Source organism: Lissotriton helveticus, chromosome 10 (assembly GCF_964261635.1).
Source record: "Lissotriton helveticus chromosome 10, aLisHel1.1, whole genome shotgun sequence".
Classification (NCBI taxonomy): Eukaryota; Metazoa; Chordata; class Amphibia; order Caudata; family Salamandridae; genus Lissotriton; species Lissotriton helveticus.
In genome coordinates, this window is record NC_136071.1 from 378,823,103 (window position 1) to 378,842,734 (window position 19,632).

The following is a 19,632-nucleotide window of genomic DNA, read 5'->3' on the forward strand; positions in this document are numbered from 1 at the left end:
TATAATTTAAAAAAATAAATATATTTTAATTTTTTTATAATATTTTAGAAAAAAAATAAAAACACATTTTAATTAATAAAATGTATCATAATTTCAAAACAAATTAATATAATTTAAAAAAAAATGTATTTCAATATTATAAAAAAAAATATTATTTTTATGGAAGTACATTTAAAAAAAGTTGTATAATAATAAAAAAATTATTTATTTAATTATTGGATATAAAAATCTTATTATTATAGAATGTTGATGACATAGTCTAATATTTTGGGATTGTTACAAAAATTAATATGATGTTATAATGTACATTTTATAATATAAAAACATTTAAATACAAAATTCAAAATTTGAAAATCAAAATTTAAATGTGTTAAATATCTGAAAATTTGAATTAATATTTTAAGACAATTAAATAAAAATTTCAAAAATTTGTAGATATTTCAAAATTTAGAAAATGTTCACAAATAAAATGTTCTAATTATGTATTAAAGTAATTTTTTTAATGTATGTAATTAAATATTTAAATAATATGTATAAATTGAAATATGGAATCATTAGATTAATGTTGTTTTTTGGTGTTAATATTGAATAGCGTGTGATTGTTACACAATTATAATATAAATTTGCAAAAGTTTCGCAAAATTTACAAAAAATATTTTTTAAAAACATTACAAATTATAAATTAAATAATAATATTTTATTAGTATGATAATTTAAGAATTCTAGTCTACAATTTTTATAAATTTAATGAATGTACTAATATATATTTATTAAATATTATATTTTATATTAATACAAGTAAAAAATGTTGTTATTTCTATAGGAATTGAAATCTACATTTTTATGAGATTGATGTAATATTTTATGTAAATAGTTATGTATATATAAAAAATGTAGATGTAGTATTTACTCTTAATTATAAATTTTATTTGAATATATAAAATGTTTATTACCATATTCTTTTATATATAGTGCATTGTGAATTAATTATAAAATGGTTTCTATGTACTGCGTTTATTTTGAGTTTCTATTTTGTGATTAAGGAATAGTAATTTATATGGGTTCAATGTCCAACACCTTCCTGAGTTTATACTTGGTGGAGTGGGAATAGTAATTTACATGGGTTCAATGTCCAACACCTTCTCTGAGTTTATACTTGGTGGAGTGGGAATAGTAATTTGTATGGGTTCAGTGTCCAACACCTTCCCTGATGTTATACTTGGTGGAGTGGGAATAGTAATTGATATGGGTTTAGTGTCCAGCACCTTCCCTGACTATTTACTTGGTGGAGTGGGAATAGCAATTTTTATATGTTTAGTGTCCAGCAACTTCCTTGAGTTTACACTTGGTGGAGTGGGAATAGTAATTTGTATGGGTTCAGTGTCCAGCACCTTCCTTGACTTTATACTTGGTGGAGTGGGAATAGTAATTTGTATGGGTTCAGTGTCCAACACCTTCCCTGACGTTATACTTGGTGGAGTGGGAATAGTAAATGATATGGGTTTAGTGTCCAGCACCTTTCCTGACTATTTACTTGGTGGAGTGGGAATAGTAATTTATATGGGTTTAGTGTCCAGCACCTTCTATGACTATTTACTTGGTGGAGTGGGAATAGTAATTTGTATTGGTTTAGTGTCCAGCACCTTACCTGATTTTACACTTGGTGGAGTTGGAATAGTAATTTGTATGGGTTTAGTGTCCAGCACCTTCCCTGACTATTTACTTTGTGGAGTGGGAATAGTAATTTATATGGGTTTAGTGTCCAGCACCTTCCCTGAGTTTACACTTGGTGGAGTGGGAATAGTAGTTTGTATGGGTTCAGTGTCCAACACCTTCCCTGACGTTATATTTGATGGTGTGGGAATAGTAATTGATATGGGTTTAGTGTCCAGCACCTTCCCTGACTATTAACTTGGTGGAGTGGGAATAGTAATTTGTATGGGTTTAGTGTCCAGCACCTTCCTTGAGTTTATACTTAGTGGAGTGGGAATAGTAATTTGTATGGGTTCAGTGTCCAGCACCTTCCCTGACTTTATACTTGGTGGAGTGGGAATAGTAATTTGTATGGGTTCAGTGTCCAACACCTTCCCTGACTATTTACTTGGTGGAGTGGGAATAGTAATTTTTATGGGTTTAGTGTCCAGCACCTTCCTTGAGTTTACACTTGGTGGAGTGGGAATAGTAATTTGTATGGGTTCAATGTCCAGCACCTTCCCTGACTTTATACTTGGTGGAGTGGGAATAGTAATATGTATGGGTTCAGTGTCCAACACCTTCCCTGACTATTTACTTGGTGGAGTGGGAATAGTAATTATTATGAGTTTAGTGTCCAGCACCTTCCTTAAGTTTACACTTGGTGGAGTGGCAATAGTAATTTGTATGGGTTCAGTGTCCAACACCTTCCCTGACTATTTACTTGGTGGAGTGGGAATAGTAATTTGTATGGGTTCAGTGCCCAACACCTTCCCTGACTATTTACTTGGTGGAGTGGGAATAGTAATTTTTATGGGTTTAGTGTCCAGCACCTTCCATGAGTTTACACTTGGTGGAGTAGGAATAGTAATTTGTATGGGTTCAGTGTCCAGCACCTTCCCTGACTTTATACTTGGTGGAGTGGGAATAGTAATTTGTATGGGTTCAATGTCCAGCACCTTCCCTGACTTTATACTTGGTGGAGTGGGAATAGTAATTTGTATGGGTTCAGTGTCCAACACCTTCCCTGACTATTTACTTGGTGGAGTGGGAATAGTAATTATTATGAGTTTAGTGTCCCGCACCTTCCTTGAGTTTACACTTGGTGGAGTGGGAATAGTAATTTGTATGGGTTCAGTGTCCAACACCTTCCCTGACTATTTACTTGGTGGAGTGGGAATAGTAATTTGTATGGGTTCAGTGTCCAACACCTTCCCTGACTATTTACTTGGTGGAGTGGGAATAGTAATTTTTATGGGTTTAGTGTCCAGCACCTTCCATGAGTTTACACTTGGTGGAGTGGGAATAGTAATTTGTATGGGTTCAGTGTCCAGCACCTTCCCTGACTTTATACTTGGTGGAGTGGGAATAGTAATTTGTATGGGTTCAGTGTCCAACACCTTCTCTGACTATTTACTTGGTGGAGTGGGAATAGTAATTTTTATGGGTTTAGTGTCCATCACCTTCCTTGAGTTTACACTTGGTGGAATGGGAATAGTCATTGATATGGGTTTAGTGTCCAGCACCTTCCCTGACTATTTACTTGGTGGAGTGGGAATAGTAATTTGTATGGGTTTAGTGTTCAGCACCTTCATTGATTTTATACTTGGTGGAGTGGGAATAGTAATTTGTATGGGTTCAGTGTCCAGCACCTTCCCTGACTTTATACTTGGTGGAGTGGGAATAGTAATTTGTATGGGTTCAGTGGCCAACACCTCCCCTGACTATTTACTTGGTGGAGTGGGAATAGTAATCTTTATGGGTTTAGTGTCCAGCACCTTCCTTGAGTTTACACTTGGTGGAGTGGGAATAGTAATTTGTATGGGTTCAGTGTCCCACACCTTCCCTGACTATTTACTTGGTGAAGTGGGAATAGTAATTTGTATGGGTTCAGTGTCCAGCACCTTCCCTGACTTTATACTTGGTGGAGTGGGAACAGTAATTTGTATGGGTTCAGTGTCCAACACCTTCCCTGACTATTTACTTGGTGGAGTGGGAATAGTAATTTTTATGGGTTTAGTGTCCAGCACTTTCCTTGAGTTTACACTTGGTGGAGTGGGAATAGTAATTTGTATGGGTTCAGTGTCCAGCACCTTCCCTGACTTTATACTTGGTGGAGTGGGAATAGTAATTGATATGGGTTTAGTGTCCAGCACCTTCCCTGACTATTTACTTGGTGGAGTGGGAATAGTAATTTTTATGGGTTTAGTGTCCAGCACCTTCCTTGAGTTTACACTTGGTGGAGTGGGAATAGTAATGTGTATGGTTTCAGTGTCCAGCACCTACCCTGACTTTATACTTGGTGGAGTGGGAATAGTAATTTGTATGGGTTCAGTGTCCAACACCTTCCCTGACTATTTGCTTGGTGGAGTGGGAATAGTAATTTGTATGGGTTCAGTGTCCAACACCTTCCCTGACTATTTACTTGGTGGAGTGGGAATCGTAATTTGTATGGTTTCAGTGTCCAACACCTTCCCTGAGTTTATACTTGGTGGAGTGGGAATAGTAATTTATATGGGTTTAGTGTCCAGCACCTTCCATGACTATTTACTTGGTGGAGTGGCAATAGTAATTTATATGGGTTTAGTGTCCTGCAACTTCCCTGAGTTTACACTTGGTGGAGTGGGAATAGTAATTTGTATGGGTTTAGTGTCCAGCATCTTCTTTGAGTTTACACTTGGTGGAGTGGGAATAGTAATTTTAATGTGTTTAGTGTCTAGCAATTTCTGTGAGTTTATACTTGTTGGAGTGGGAATAGTAATTTGTATGGGTTTACTGTGTAGTAGTTTTTGTGACTTTATAATTGGTGCAGTGGTAATAAGAAAAGATTTTTAATAATAAATAAATATTATTGGTAGGATACTATAATAAAGTTTTTCAACAAAATATAAAAACTTTAGTACTAATTATAATTATTGTTAGTGTAGTAGTAAAAAGATATATACAATTGAATAATAATTAAAATCTAAAATGCATCTTTAATTAGAACATTTAATATTTAGTTAATATTTATATTGAATATTAAAGAAGGAAACATACACAGGGTTAAAGGGAACAAATCAAAAACATTTTATTAACAGGTAAAAAAAGTTGTAAGTAGAGGAATTTTTTTTCTTTGTATTGCAAAATAGTAAGTAAATAGTTTTTATTATCACAAAAAATATAGTAAGTGCATATATATGTTTTTTAATAAATAAAATGACTTTGAAATAATTCACATATATTGTAACATAAATTTTTACAACAAAAAAATTACAAATTGTACTTTTCATTTAATAACAATCATTTTAATCCCATAGCCATTGAATAAATTGTCATAATAAACATGTTGAAAATTATTGTTATATTTTTTGTACATACATTTTTACATTTTGTAAATTAGAGGATATTCATAGATACATATGTATACATTTTTTATAATAGTAAAATTTTTGTGGGTTACAAAGTAGTCATAGTTTGTTTTAGAAATTAATATTATGAATATAGAAAATATGAATAATATTAATTTTTACTTAGATAAACGCACAAATAATTTTTTATATACATACATAAGTTTCAAAATAATATTAGCATTTTTATAAACAGAATATTTCAAACAAGGTTATACATTCAAATTTGTTTAACATATAAATTATTTTCAAAATGTATATATAAATACTAATATCTTTTTTAAAGTATCTTAAATAACAGTTCAATAATTATTTTAAAGTAAAGGAGATTTTAGAAATATTTTTCTAAATTTGTTAACATTATTACATATAATATAATACTGAGTTTATCATTTTAAAGTGTTGGAATATACAAATTAAATAGCTTTTTGGTATATACAGGGACTACTTTTTACCCGCTAATGTTATTTTGGCTTATTTGGTGCTTCAACAGATCGCGGTTGGATGCTGCTTCGCGTTGGAGAGGGTAAGTTTGTTTTTATTGTATTTTATAAGTTAATGAAGTTATTGTAAGTGTATGTGTGGCGTGTTTAGGTTTATTTAGATAGTGTTATTGAGAGAAGATTGTATTTTGGGTGTTATATAGAGTGTACAATATTTGCTTTTTGCCGTGTTTTACTTGTAGGTGTGTGAGGTCAGCTAATATGTTTAAATGTTTGAAAATCAATATGTTTACAGTATAAATATGTGTTTTATATATGTATGGGTGTTTTTGTGTGGGTGGGTATGTATTTTCTCATTTTCAGGTTATCGTCGCGTTTTACTGTTTTGGAGGAGGTCCTTTTTTTTTCAGAGTTGTGTGACGAGTATTATATACTCTTATTTTTACACACATACTTTGGTTTTCGGGTTTTCCAGGAGCGTTTCTTTTTTTAAATTACTATTTTCGGGTTTTGAATGGTACATCGTGTGGATTACATTGGAGAGGAGGCGCAATGGATTTGCTTGTATTTTTACATTTTATTTTGGGCTTCCTTGGATTGTATGGGTTTTTGCAACGCTTTGGTACGGATTGCTTGAAATCGGATTACGTTTGAAGGTGCAACGGAAATGTAAGTATTTACAACAAAGTTTGTGGGTGGGAAAACTGTTTTAATTTGTGCTTTAGTTACGTTGTATGTAACATTTTGTAAATACATTATCTAATTACTTTTAATATATGTTATTACTATGTATTTGATAGTTTAATTGCAAATTGTTACATATAAAAATGAAGGAATTGTGAAAATAATAAATGCTTAATGTAACATTTATAGTTATGTTATGTTTTATAGAATAGTTTTTGCTATCATTGATAGATATTCCAGTCCTTTGCTAGTTGGATAGAGGGTAACTTGGCTTTGGAGTGTGTTATACATTTTTTTAGTTTCTTTGGTGAGTTTAGGTCCAATCAGGGTTACTGATTGCTCCATTCGGAGCTCTTGGTAATTCTGTTCTTTTTGTAAGGATTGTATTAATTTGTGAAGGGTAGGCATTCCTCTGCCTGTAGTTGATTGGAAGGCATTGTGCCATCCTTCAACTGCATTGTTTGTTTTTGCTTCCTTATTTAGTGTGCTAAGGTAGACATTCCACCAAGCTATTTGGTATTTGGGTTGTCTTCTATGGCCTGATCTGTGTAGCCTTCCTACCCATGTATCTTCGAAGTAGTCAAGCATAGGGCTTAGTCTTTCTTCATTTCTTTTATAGTAGGGGCTGTCTATTAACAAGTTATAGTGTTCAACTACATCTGTCATAGGAACTTAGGCTAGGGCGATGTGTTTTTTGATTTGATAAGCAAATGTGCCATCTGTGGCGTATTGGATACTCAAGGTAGATTTTTGTAGATGTCGCCATATACATTGGTTAAAATGGTAATAGCAACCTTGTATTGCTGTGTGTGGGTATGTTTTAAGGATGCTGTTTATCATTGCTTTCTCAAAGTCAATGATTATTCTTTGTGGAAAATAGTCGTTAGTATGTTGTTTGACTTCAGTTAGTATTTCTTAATAGGTAGATTGCTGTTTGTTTGGTAGGAGGGCATATATGAAGGGAATATTAGCATTTTGGAAATGACCGTGGATAGTGTATAATTGATAAAAAGGTTTAGGACATACAGAAAAAGTACCGTCCATCATCCAAGTTTGGCATTGGGTAAGTTTAGTCATGTTGTTTGCTGTGGCAAACAGTATAACTCTTTTATCTTTCGATTTGTTGTCATATAGTATAAATTGATCTTTACTGTGAGTTACAGAGAGTTCAGGGGGAATTTGCACTTCTTCAAAAGTTGTAGGTGTGGGAGGAGTAGTGCATGTTGCTCTTTTTTGTCTAGCTACAGTTCTTTTAAGGGATTCTATAGATGGTAGTTGGCTAGAAGCATGTTGGGGCAGTACACTTAAGTGATGTTTCAAAATAGCAGTTGTTGGTTGATCAGTACTAGTACTAGCTTCTTTAACCGCATGCGCGCTAGCGGTTTTCCCGCTGCGCGCTGCGATTTTAAAAATCCCGCGTTACGTGACGAGCTCAGCTTGTCATCCGCGTAGCGCAGGTTACGCCCATGATGAGCTGAGCTCGTCATCCGCCCCGAAGGGGTTAAGGGAATCAAGCATTTGTCTAATCTCTATTTCTGTTACATTGGGTGGGTGATTATGTTCCTTAGTATAAGTAACAGTGGTTTCCTGAGTTATAGCTCTACCATAACATTTGTTTGCATAATATTTGGTACACTTCCAAAAAACTTTCAAATCTTTTTTGTTTCTCTTGAGTGTAGACATATCCCATGTAACAAAGAAGCATTTTCCCTTTTTGAGAATAAATGGATTTAGCTCCTTCAGTCATGCTTGTATTTTGGTGCTAGGAGGTAATTAAAAGAAAATATCAGTAAATTGTTTAAAGAATGAAAGTTGTATTCTAATAACACAGTTTAACACATTTCTGATTTACCTGTATATCTTTTTAAGATTTCAAGCTGGTCTTTTCAGGTGTTGATGTTCTTGAAACTGGTATTTTCAGTGTATATCTTTTTGTACCTGTAGAAATAGAGAAAATGTGTACAAATATTTTACAAATAATTATGATTTGTTGGTAGTGGTTTTTAGCTCGTTTCTATTTAGTTACCTATCTATTAAACTTCGAAGTTACATTTAAATTATATACTTACTTATTTATATTTTAAGTTTGATGTCCAGGTGTTGTGTAGGTCTTCTGTATTTTCTTTTTCTCTGTAGAATATAGAGTAGAAATAAAAGATATGTTTTAGGTATTTGGCTTTTAAATACAGGTGTGAGGCTTGAGAGTTAAATTTTCGATGGATATTCATGTAATAGTACTTACTTTAGATAGGTGTAGCTTTCGTTATGTTGAAGTCAATTAGTTTTCTTTCAGAAATCCTGCAGAGTTTTGCCTTCCTTTAGTTCGGAGATTTAGGGGTCCATTAGGATGGCGGGCGGATTGCCCCCGCCAGGCAGGCGGTAGCCACCGCCGGCCTGGCGGGGGCAATCCGCCCGCCATCCTGACTAAAAACACCCCCGCCAAATTAACATGGCATGGTTGGCCACGGCGGACGGAAAGACTGTCCGCCGCTTTTCCGCCCCGGTCGCCTTGCGGCCGGGGCGGTAATGGGACCATATGGTGGCGGTGTCTATCAGACACCGCCATCCATATTAGGATGCCTGTCTGCAGCTGCTTTTCCGTGGCGGCAATGCCGCCACGGAAAGGCATGCGGTGATTGCTTGTGTGGGCCCGTTACGGGCCCCAAGGACTCGGGGGTGGTGGGGGGTGCACATGGGGGGTACCTATGGTACCCCCCAGCAGTTCCATGCACAGCATGGCAGGCACCGCGCGGTGCCTGCCATGCTGTGCATGGAAGTGCACGACATGCCTTCCTGGCATTGTGGCGGGCGGTGCTGAATGCACCGCCTGCCACAATGGAATGAATGCAGGATGCGCCCGCCACTGTGGCGGGCGCATCCTAATGCTGCATACGGGACCCCCGCCCTTAGGGCGGGCGGTCCCCTACTACGACAGGATGGCGGGCGGACAAAGTCCGCCCGTCATCCTAATGGACCCCTTAGTCTGCATTTTTAGTTTGTTTAAATCTTGTTTTTATAGCATTAGTTTAATAGTTTCTGAAATTGGATTGGTTGTTTAAATTGATAGTCTATTCTTATTTGTGGATTTGAATTTTTTTACATGTAATGCTAATTGCTTTCTTTATATGGGTGATGCCAATTACCGTTTTTTTATGTGTAAGTCCTTATTTTATATAGGTAATGTTATCTTTATGTATTTAAAGTTGAAGAATATATATAAATTGCTGTAAGAAATGTTTAATTGTTAGCAAAGTTGTTTATGTATTTTAAAATGTATGTTTGATGGTATTTTGTGTTTTAAATGTTTGTTAAAAATATAGTATGTTTTATATATTTTTAGAAACACTTTGTGATTAATTGTGATGAATATGACAATATTTTTAAATAATAAAGTGAATTATTTAAGTATGTAGTAATTTCGATATTTTAAAAAAAACGATATATTTGCATTCTATATTTTTGTATTCGATATTTTGACTGTATTTCTTGTTAAGATGTGATAATCGATGTTTTAAAATGCGATAATATTGTTAGTCGATATTGTTGTAGTCGTTTTTTTTAATCGATATTGTGGGTTCGATATTTTTGTGTTTTGTTGTTTAAGTATAGGCAATCGATAATTTTGTGGTCGATATTTTGGCGTCGATATTTTGTCCAGTCGATATTCGGTCTGTCGAGGTTATGTCAGTGATCCGCTGGGTTGGGTTGCCACTTTCCCTGTTGGACCGCATAGCGGTTATAAAAATGACCATTTTGCCGAAGTTTCTATACCTGTTTTGTAATACTCCGGTTCCTCTGACTAAGCAATTTTTTAAAACAGTCCAGTCACAACTGCTCAGACTTGTGTGGGGGGCGAAGCTGCCGAGAATAAGTTGGGCCACACTGACATTGCCGTTTGCCAGGTGAGGGTTTAATGCTCCAGACTTTTACGTGTATTACTTGTGTGGTCAGGCACAGCATGCATACTTTTGGTTTCGTTCACATGATTTTATCCCGCACGTGGCTGTGGAGGAGGGTGATGCGTATCCCGTACATCTCAACGGTAATATCACACACACGCGCAGACAGACACCTAAGCTGGAGATCAACACGATTGACACTACCATTGCAGCATGGCAGGAAATCGGGAAGCGTTCTAATAGACTGCCCCTGTATGCTCCTCAGCTTTCTATTGCGGGGCATGCTGCCTTTTCAGTGGCTGGGGGGGGGGTCCAGTTGCGGCTCTTAGGGAGGCATGGTTAACACATATGGGCGACCTTTATGTCAATGGGACATTCGTGACAAACGCAGACCTAGACTATATACAAAATGCCACACCACTCTTTAAGTATACCTGTTATAGGCTCCGCAGGGCAGTGCGGGATCACTATGATAGTTTCCCTGATGAACCATTGGCTTCGAAGGCGCTGCAGCTGGTAATAGGGGCCCCATCAAAGAAGAAACTACTGACTAGGTTATACAAGGTGGTTCAGGAGGAGACGGTCCGTCAAGATGACAAAAGCTTAGAGTGCTGGAATGGTATACTAGATCCACCAATCACGGGGCACATATGGGAGAAGATATGCTTATTAACAGAGAGACTGTCGTCTAATAGTAATTTGCGCATTATACACCTGACGTTTCAGCACCAGGTGTATCATACACCTCTAAAATTACACAAGCTGGGGCTCAGAGATACTAACAGTTGTAAGCACTGTGGTCAGGGGGATGCTGACTTCCTTCATCTTCCGTGGAATTGTAGGCTGGTACATCAATATTGGGAGGAGGCTGTGAGGTTGCTAAACAGAATGACGGGCCTTATAATTGATTGCACTCCACTGGTATGTCTGCTAGGATATGTGCCGGGTCTGAAAGTTACTGTGGGGCTGTTCGTACAAATTGCGTTATTGTTGGCACGGAGGAGGGTGCTGTTCACGTGGGACAGTTGTCAGCTTCCGAGCACCAACAAATGGATTACGGATCTGATTTATTGTCGTGAACAGCTGGAACTGTACGCGGAAGAACTACTGAAGGCCTCACGTCCTAAGGACATTTGGGCTCCCCTGCGGGAACTCTTGCTGGCTCGGAGTGAACAGGGGGATTAGTAGCTGGGGGTTGGAGGGTTGTCATGTACAATCGACGTACCACTGGACAATCCATGTAAAGGGAATGTGTTATGGGATGCAGACTTGTGTGTGGAATTTTCAAAGGATGCCATGACTGATTCTTATCGTCTTTTTATTCAGGAAGGGGATGGGTTGATGATTGATTGATGTTGCACAATTTATTCATACTGTATTCATCAGAGATGTCTGCACCGTGCACTATTAACATGATTAATAAAAAATAAAAATAAACTAGGTAAACGTAATTGAAATGAGCGTTCACTGGCATAATATTACACCTAAAATATATTAAAATATAAATATGCTAAATAGAAAATACAAATATATTTAATATTGAAAATGTTAAAACAAATATCAAAATGTTAAATACATATCACAAATACCAACAAATATTATACAAACGTAATTTTCTTACAAATATAATTTTTTATTTAGAAATTATTTCCCCCAAAATATTTATTACATACTTTTAATGTAGTTACCTCCCACCGTATAACCCCACAAAACTCCCTGCCTGCACCTAAAAAATAACTTTAAAAAAATAATTATATACATTAGTAATACAAATATTTATCAACAAACTAATTATCATTAATTGAATATTACTTATTATCAAATATTAATCAATGTACTTCCTACAATATATGCCCACAAAACACACAACACAGTCATAAAATGTAACAGAAACTATATACAAAATTAACATGATTAATTATAAATTTAATAGTTCATATTAATTAAAACTTAATGATTCATTACTTAAAATGTATTTACTTCCCACCCCATACCACTACAAAACCCACAACCCACATCTAAAATTAAAAAAATGTATTGCACCATTAACAAATTAGATCTTTATTAAACAAATATTAATAATTAAAAACAACATATTAATTCATTAAAAAGAATTACCTTCCCACTCTTTACCCCTATAAAGCCACATTCTGCACCTAAAATTTAACTTAAAAACAACATTTATTACACTATAAAATAATTGTCAATTCAGAAATTAATAGTATTTAACACCTATTTATTAATGAATTTAAATTAAAAAATTCATTTACTCCACACCCTTTATCCCTATAAATCCCACAGCCCACACCTAAAAACAAATAATCACACAATTAACATAGTTAATGCTCAATTAATTATTAATATTAAACAACTAATTATTAATTAGTTGGAAATAAATAACTTCCCACCCTTGACCCCTATTACTCCGCAACTCACATATTAAATGTACATTTATTTTATTTTATTTATAAAGTGCCTGAATTACCCCATCAGGGTATCTCTGTGCTAAGACTTCCATAATCAACTAAAAAGTAACAAATCAGAACAGTGTAGTTTTTAGCAACTTTCTGAACGCCAGGTAGTCCGTGCATTGACATAAGTGTATGGGAAGTTGATTCCAGTAGCCTGGGGCCAGGTGGAAATAGACTTTGCCGACCAAACTTTTTTTTTGAAGTGCTGGACTTGGAGAAGTGCTTTAACTCCAGAATAGAGGGACCTGGAAGGCAGATAACTGATGAATTTGTTGTTTAGGTAACTGAGGTCCAAGTTGCTTATAGATTTATAAACAATATAACAGATCTTAAATTTGATTCTCTTCCGTACTGGTAACCAGTGGCATTTTTGAAGAAGGGGGAGAGATGCGGTTCTGGAGGGGGGGGGGGGTGCATTGGCCACCAGGCGGGCCGCAGTGTTCTGGACTACCTGCAATTTGTTTACGGAGCTTTCATTAGCCGAAATCAGCAAAGCGTTGCAGTAATCCAGACGACTTAGTACTAATGCCTGAATCAAGGTTTTCCATGTGGAAAGAGGTAAGAAAGGGAAGAATCTTCTGAGAAGACTAACGCTGTGGAAGCATGCTCCAGCGGTAGAGGTGGTATGCTCCCCCAATGTGAGTTTGCGGTCTATTCGGACTCCAAGGTTTTTTACCACCTGTTTCGGACTTGGGGCAGAACCGAGTTCCTGTGGCCACCAGCTAGGGGACCACTTTACCGTCGCTTCTCCAAACAGCATTATCTTTGACTTTCCTGCATTGAGCAGGTGAAAGTTATCTTTCATCCAGTCCGCGATGACTTTCATACCCTCCGAAAAGGTGGTCTGAATGCTGGGATTGGCTTTGTCAAAGGAGAGTAGGAGTTGAGTGTCATCATCAGTGTAGGATATATGAATAAACCCTAACTTCCTTAGTAGTCTTGCCAGGGGAACAGGCATAAATGTTGACTAAAGTAGGGCTCAAACTTGAGTCCTGTGGTACTCCCTTGGTCACACTGGTGGTCTCTAAGCGAAAGGGGCCCAGAGTAATTGCCTGAGTTCTGTCAGGCAGAAAGTTAGCCATCCACTTCAAGGCATTCCCTTTAAGGCCTATGTCCCCCAGTCTCCTAAGTAGTGACTGGTGGGAGATGGTGTTGAATGCTGCGGACAGATCAAGCAGCATCAAAAGTACAGCTTGACCATTATCCAGCAGCAATCTGATGTTATCAGTGACGGCCACCAACGCAGACTCTGTACTATGTCTGGGTCGGAATCCGGATTGAGAGGAATCCAGACAGTTTGAGGATTAAGTTATAGCATAATTAATGTACTTAAATATCAATTAATTAATAATACATTTAAAATAATCATTAATTTGTTACAATTGAATTACTTCCTACCCTGTACCCCTATAAACGCACAACCCACTGCGGAACTAAAAAGCACAACATTTTATTAAATTAAACTTCATACCTACTAAAAATGTAATACATAAATTAACAAACAAACAATAATGAAACAAAAAAAGACATCATAAATATCATAAATATTTCAAATATACACTAAAATACATAACAATAATCAAAAAACGATATTTTAAAACAACTATATTTTTGCAACTGATATTAATGACCTGGATGAGCGGAGTGCATGAGGCATATAGGGTCACCTCTGAAAGTCCAACGGGTATGGACCATAGTCAGTCATATGCCAAACTAACATGAAATAGGACTGACTCTGGTCAACAAAAGCAGACCTAAGGAGCAAACCTTTAAAAACTGTTTGTGCTTTTGTCATAGGCTAGTCACATATACTTGTAAAATTAACATTTTGTTGTCCCTGCAGCATTCCTGCTGGCCTTAGTGGTTGTTTCCTGCTCTGCTGGGGTTTTCCTGCTGCTCATCCTGATCCTTGTGGTGCATTTATGTTCTAGGTAAGAGCCAGTAAATACAGCTAATTTAATGCAACCTAGCACATCTTGTGAAGTTAGGTGTGAAGCCAGTAGTGGTTTGTCTTGCTGCAGAGTGACGGGCGGAGGAAGGGTATGGGGTGGGGTTTTGGATGGACGACAAAATAAACAATAAAATTAATTACCTTACCTGCTCCTCGCCAATCACCGCTCAGCCACACTTTTCCTTCCTGCTGAAGCACAGGGATTGGCCTGAGGGGCTTGTTTTTTGCCCCAAAGGGGGCTGGGAGCCTACACCTGCTGTTCTCTCAACCCGGCAATGCAACGTGGGCTGGGGAGATGTCAATGCGCATGATGGTTTGGCCATCTTAAGACGGCCAGCCAAACCGTCATGTGCACTGAGGGCAGTGCTGCCCATAACTCACCTTCCGTGTCGGTAATGGCAGGGCCCGCACTCAAAGGCTCAGCTTGGTCTAGAGGAAAAAATAAAATGATAATAATACTGTTTTATTATCATTTTATTTTTCCTTTCCCTCAGCTGACCAGCGGAGGAGCCTCTGCTATGTGAAGCACACCGAAAGTTCTAACTGTCTCAGTAACTGCATCAATACTGAATTTAGAGAGTTTCATAGTTAGTACCCTTGAATACGTTATAGATTTGTAGGGTACAGCGCTCACTTAATAACCTAAATCTCACCAGTATCCTAGTTAGGCTGTAGGGAATATCTAAAGGTAAATACCAAAACAAAGTAACTGAGGGACCAGTGCTTGAGACAGATCCTGCATACATGACCCATGATTACATTGGTAAAACAAGAAGTATGCATTTCCTAAGGGGAGAAATTTTCATTTTGTATAGAAGGAGACGTTCTGTTTTTATAAGCAAGGGCCTTCACACACCAGAGAGGTGTCATGCTTCATTATTAGGCAGCTCCATGTTGGGCCGGCACCACAGGGGGGCTCTTTGCCGGAGGGCCTTTCTTTTTGCCGATGTGAGTTGAGTGGTGTGGTGGGGCTTGTGGGGAGGAGGTCTGAGTAGAAGTGTAGGGAGGGTGTGTCAGTAAAAATAACTATTTCCCATCCGGATTCCTTTAGTTATTTTTATAGACACACCCAAAGAGTGGCAAAGAACCCCCCTGTGTGGCATGTTGGCCATTGCAACGCCAGCCCAAAGAGGAGCTGCCCAATGATGAAGCATGACACTCCTTGGAGTATGAGAGGGAACTTGCTCCTATAAGGAGAAAATCACACTTCTATTCAAACTTAGGGGCAGATTACGATACAGGACAGACCCAGTCCATCCGGCATCGTTCTGGAACTGAAACTGTACAACCTTCAGTCGTTGGTTCTAGGCCACTCTTATACTTTGCTACAGAGCATACATTCCAAACGTAATGCATGCTCTCATAGCAAAGAGCAGGGGTGCAGGGATCAACAGGCGGGCACCATAGATGCCCTCTAGGTCGCCATTCAGCTGCTTTGCATGCACTGGGGGCCCTGCTGGTGGCCCCCAAAGACAGTTTCCAAATGCCTTTCTGTGTCAGAAAGTCCAGCACCGAAAGGCAGTGGGAAACGGCCATTGAAATCCCTCGGCGGGAAAGAGGGGTTACTGCAGGATTTCCGAATGGTGGTTGGGCACTCCGAGCCTGTCGGAAGCCATTTGGAAAACATATTCAGATTCTTTTCATACCCAGCTCATCTACATGGCTTGGTTGGAAAGGAATCTGACCAGCCTATTATGATGAGGGCTCTGAACAATGGTCAGAGCCCTTGCAGCCCGCACCATAATCGGGCCCTTGGTATTCACCCATTAGGAACTGCATACTTCTTGTTTTACCAATCTAAAAGTAAATATGGACCTTAAATGAGTTGCTGTCAATTATTAATAGTAGGTAGCCTCCTAGGACCAACTGCTGAAAGGCAGTTATAAAAATTAATTCAGCTTTTTTCTGGTTACTACTGGCTGCAGCACATGCCCATATCTGCAGCAAACCTTGTAGCATTGTAAAACATCCTTTGCTCTGTCAATGGTTCAACTTGAGCCATGATAAACCTTCTCTTATGGATCCTGTTTATACTGGGTTGACAAACATTATTTCAGCTTCCAATCAACAAATAAAACAAAACACAGTTGAGACACTCCTTCTCATTGAAATTGCAATAAATTGTATTATTTGACAGCCCATATGTGTCTGTACGCTTCGTCAAAACATCACTTCATATTGAAATGGGTTAATACATCTGGTCTCATACATGTATCCAAACCATAGTGTTAATTAGATGAGATGTCATCAGGAAAAGCAATTTAAAGTCAAGCTAATCTTTATCTGTAAATGTTACAGTAAATTGACAACTCCATTGGAGATTGCATTGTTGCACTGCTTTATACATAAAGAGAAACTTGTTGCATTTGCTACATAATCAACATTCCTTGGTATACTCCACAGAATTCATCAAAAAATGTTTCTGTCTCCAGCAGAACAAGTGTTAGTTGAAATGCTGCACAGTCAATTCACTGTATCACATCATGCTTTGCAGATGTATGCTGAACGTGTTCATCCTATTGATTGTTGCCTTCAGTCACTAAGGGCCTGATTTATATCTAGGCGGACACCCTGCCATTCCTCTATAAGGACGTGGTAAATTATTCCATTACCATGACAGAGGGATCACCCACCTAATTTCCAATGACCGCCAAGCAGGCAGTCATTCATAAAAGCCTTGGCTGGAACTGCCATCATGGCAGGTCCTGTCAATCCATACCGCTGTTAGGTGTACGGTTGTGTCAGCATGACACAACCCTAAACCAAACAGGTTTATTTTTTTATTTTCAAAAAGAAAATCCCGAAAAGGGGATTTTCATTTTAGAAATATAAAACAAATAATGCTTCACTCGCTATGGGAGTCATTTCTCATGGTAGGGGGAGCATTATTCAAATTTTACTGTCTCTCCGTTAGTAAATAAATGGCTACATGTCTACCCATCTAAATTGGGCAGGCGGACATTTAGCCATTTCTCAGATGGCTTTTACTCGGCAGTGCCATTGGAGAAGTTTGGCCACATGGGAGAAGTAGTAGTGCCGGCCATTGCCAAACTTAAGGTACATCCACATGTAGATTGGGAGGACAGACCACTATGTTGGACGTGAGGGAACTCCATGATCGCCACTGCAGTGATCCCTTCCCGCCGACATAGAAATCTAGCCCTAAGGGCATGATTCAGAAAGATAGACTTACACTTTTGTGTAAGGTAAATACTTTTAGGTGTTCATGAGTAATATACCTCCATACTCCCTATACTTATAGCTGTGGAGTTCCATGCCCCCAATGCGGAGTCTTCAGGGGCAGAGAACACATAAGTATAGCGAGTGTGGAGTCATAAAACTCTGAACATAGGGGCTCATTACGATGGCGGATGGACAGCACGTCCATCCGCCATGGTCCCGGTGATTGGGACCGGCCGCCTATAAGGCGGCGGTCCCGCACATGACATTACAATGCGACTGTATGTTAAACAACGATGGACGAACCCGTTATGTGTGTGGTACAATCACTAGTTGGGCAGTGTTTTGGACCCACTGGGTTTATTTAAATGAGCCCTCCCACACCAACCTAGTTGGTGTCATACTTCATCATTGGGGTCCCAAACGGGTGCGAGAATTCCCCCCAGTTGTGCTACGATGCCTGATTACAGCGGAGCTTGTGTGGTGTAGGTGTGTGATGTGATGTGAATTAAAAATACCTCTGAGAATCCTTGCCTGTGGACTTTTATTAGCGGCGGCTCAGGATATGATTAGAAATTTTGTGTGGTGTAACTAAAAAATAATTTATTATCTAGTAGTTGTCCATGTGGTAAGGCTACATGTTTCAGCCCGCAAGGAAATGTTAGTGGGGCTTTCTTCAGTACCGTGAAAGTGGCGAATGGCAAAGTGTGTAGTGCCATGTGGAAAGTGAAAAAAAGTACCTGCACATGCACTAAGGTGTGTGGACTAAGTGTCTATGTACTTACAGACACTTGAAAAAAGGACCTGTGGAAAAGGGAACAGCACAAAGCATATATATATACACATACCAAATAGCAACATGCAATGCAATCTTAAGTGCTATGGTCATGCAAACTGGCCAACCTGGTGATTTGTACACTGGATCTTACAAGGTGGGCATGCTGCATGCGGAAGTGTACAGCAGCTAGTATTGTTACATTCAGTCTTAGCATTGCTATGAAGCTGTGGGGCTTCTCGTGGTGAAGAGACTAGGTGATTAGCAACCTTTGGTTGTCACGATGTTGGCTGTGGGCACCATGCTGTACAGTGCTAGAGCGCGCTAGTGTGGAGGCCGTCCACAGTGGTGACTGTGCCGTGCATGGGCGTTAAGACAGTGAGAGCACACACGAACAAACCGGCTCTAAACCACCATGCAAAGCAGCAAGGTTAAATAATGAGCGCTATTAAAAACAACAGGAAGCGAAGGTTGTTTCCATTGGCAACGCTGTTGGAGACGGTTATAATTACACTATGGTCGAGTTTAAGCAGCTGATCGGGGCTCAAGAGGAGTTTGCTCCTATGTCAGAATCTGGGGAAAGAAATATCCGAGTGAGAGGCATGTGAACAGGAGGATCGTAAATGCTCACATGTGTCTCTAAATGGTATCAGCAGCACAACTTACTTGATCTCAGAGCGTAACCCGCCTTCAAACCTGATGCGATCTCCCGTTGTCACTGCTGGTAACGGGCCTGGTTGGGACTTGGTTTAAGTACTGGTGTGATCAATAGATTACGTGCCGGTATTGGCGTGGAAGAGCAGGGCTCAGTGCGTCTGCATTAATTTAGAATGCTAGGTCATTGTGCGCGCATGCGCGGATGTTTCAATGATACTGATGCTTTGTTATCGGGTGCGCTTGCGCGGATGTGTCCATAGCCCGATGTGATGAAATCAGCCATATTGGGATGGTGCGATTTGCGGTGCTCATGCTATGGGAAAGAAGCTGTGTGCAAAGTAGATGGCAAATCAACTCTGCTAGATGCTAGAGCATACGGATATTGGCAATGTAGCAAAAAGTAAAGTGCATTTGGCCATGTGAGTGTGGCAATGATGGTGGCGGCTCACTGTGGAGTGTAGAGGGTGGTAGCTCCAATGACTGGGAGGCCA

At 38.5% G+C, this 19,632-nt stretch overlaps 1 protein-coding gene across 1 annotated transcript in view; it reads left to right on the forward strand.

The window, feature by feature from the left end:
- LOC144784067 (uncharacterized) overlaps window positions 1-19,632 on the forward strand; it is a 625,465-nt gene that overhangs the window by 387,455 nt on the left and 218,378 nt on the right. Inside the window, exon 6 of the mRNA XM_078662757.1 lies at window positions 14,422-14,509. Coding sequence (XP_078518883.1) covers window positions 14,422-14,509 — 88 coding nt within the window. The remainder of the gene's footprint in view (window positions 1-14,421; window positions 14,510-19,632) is intronic.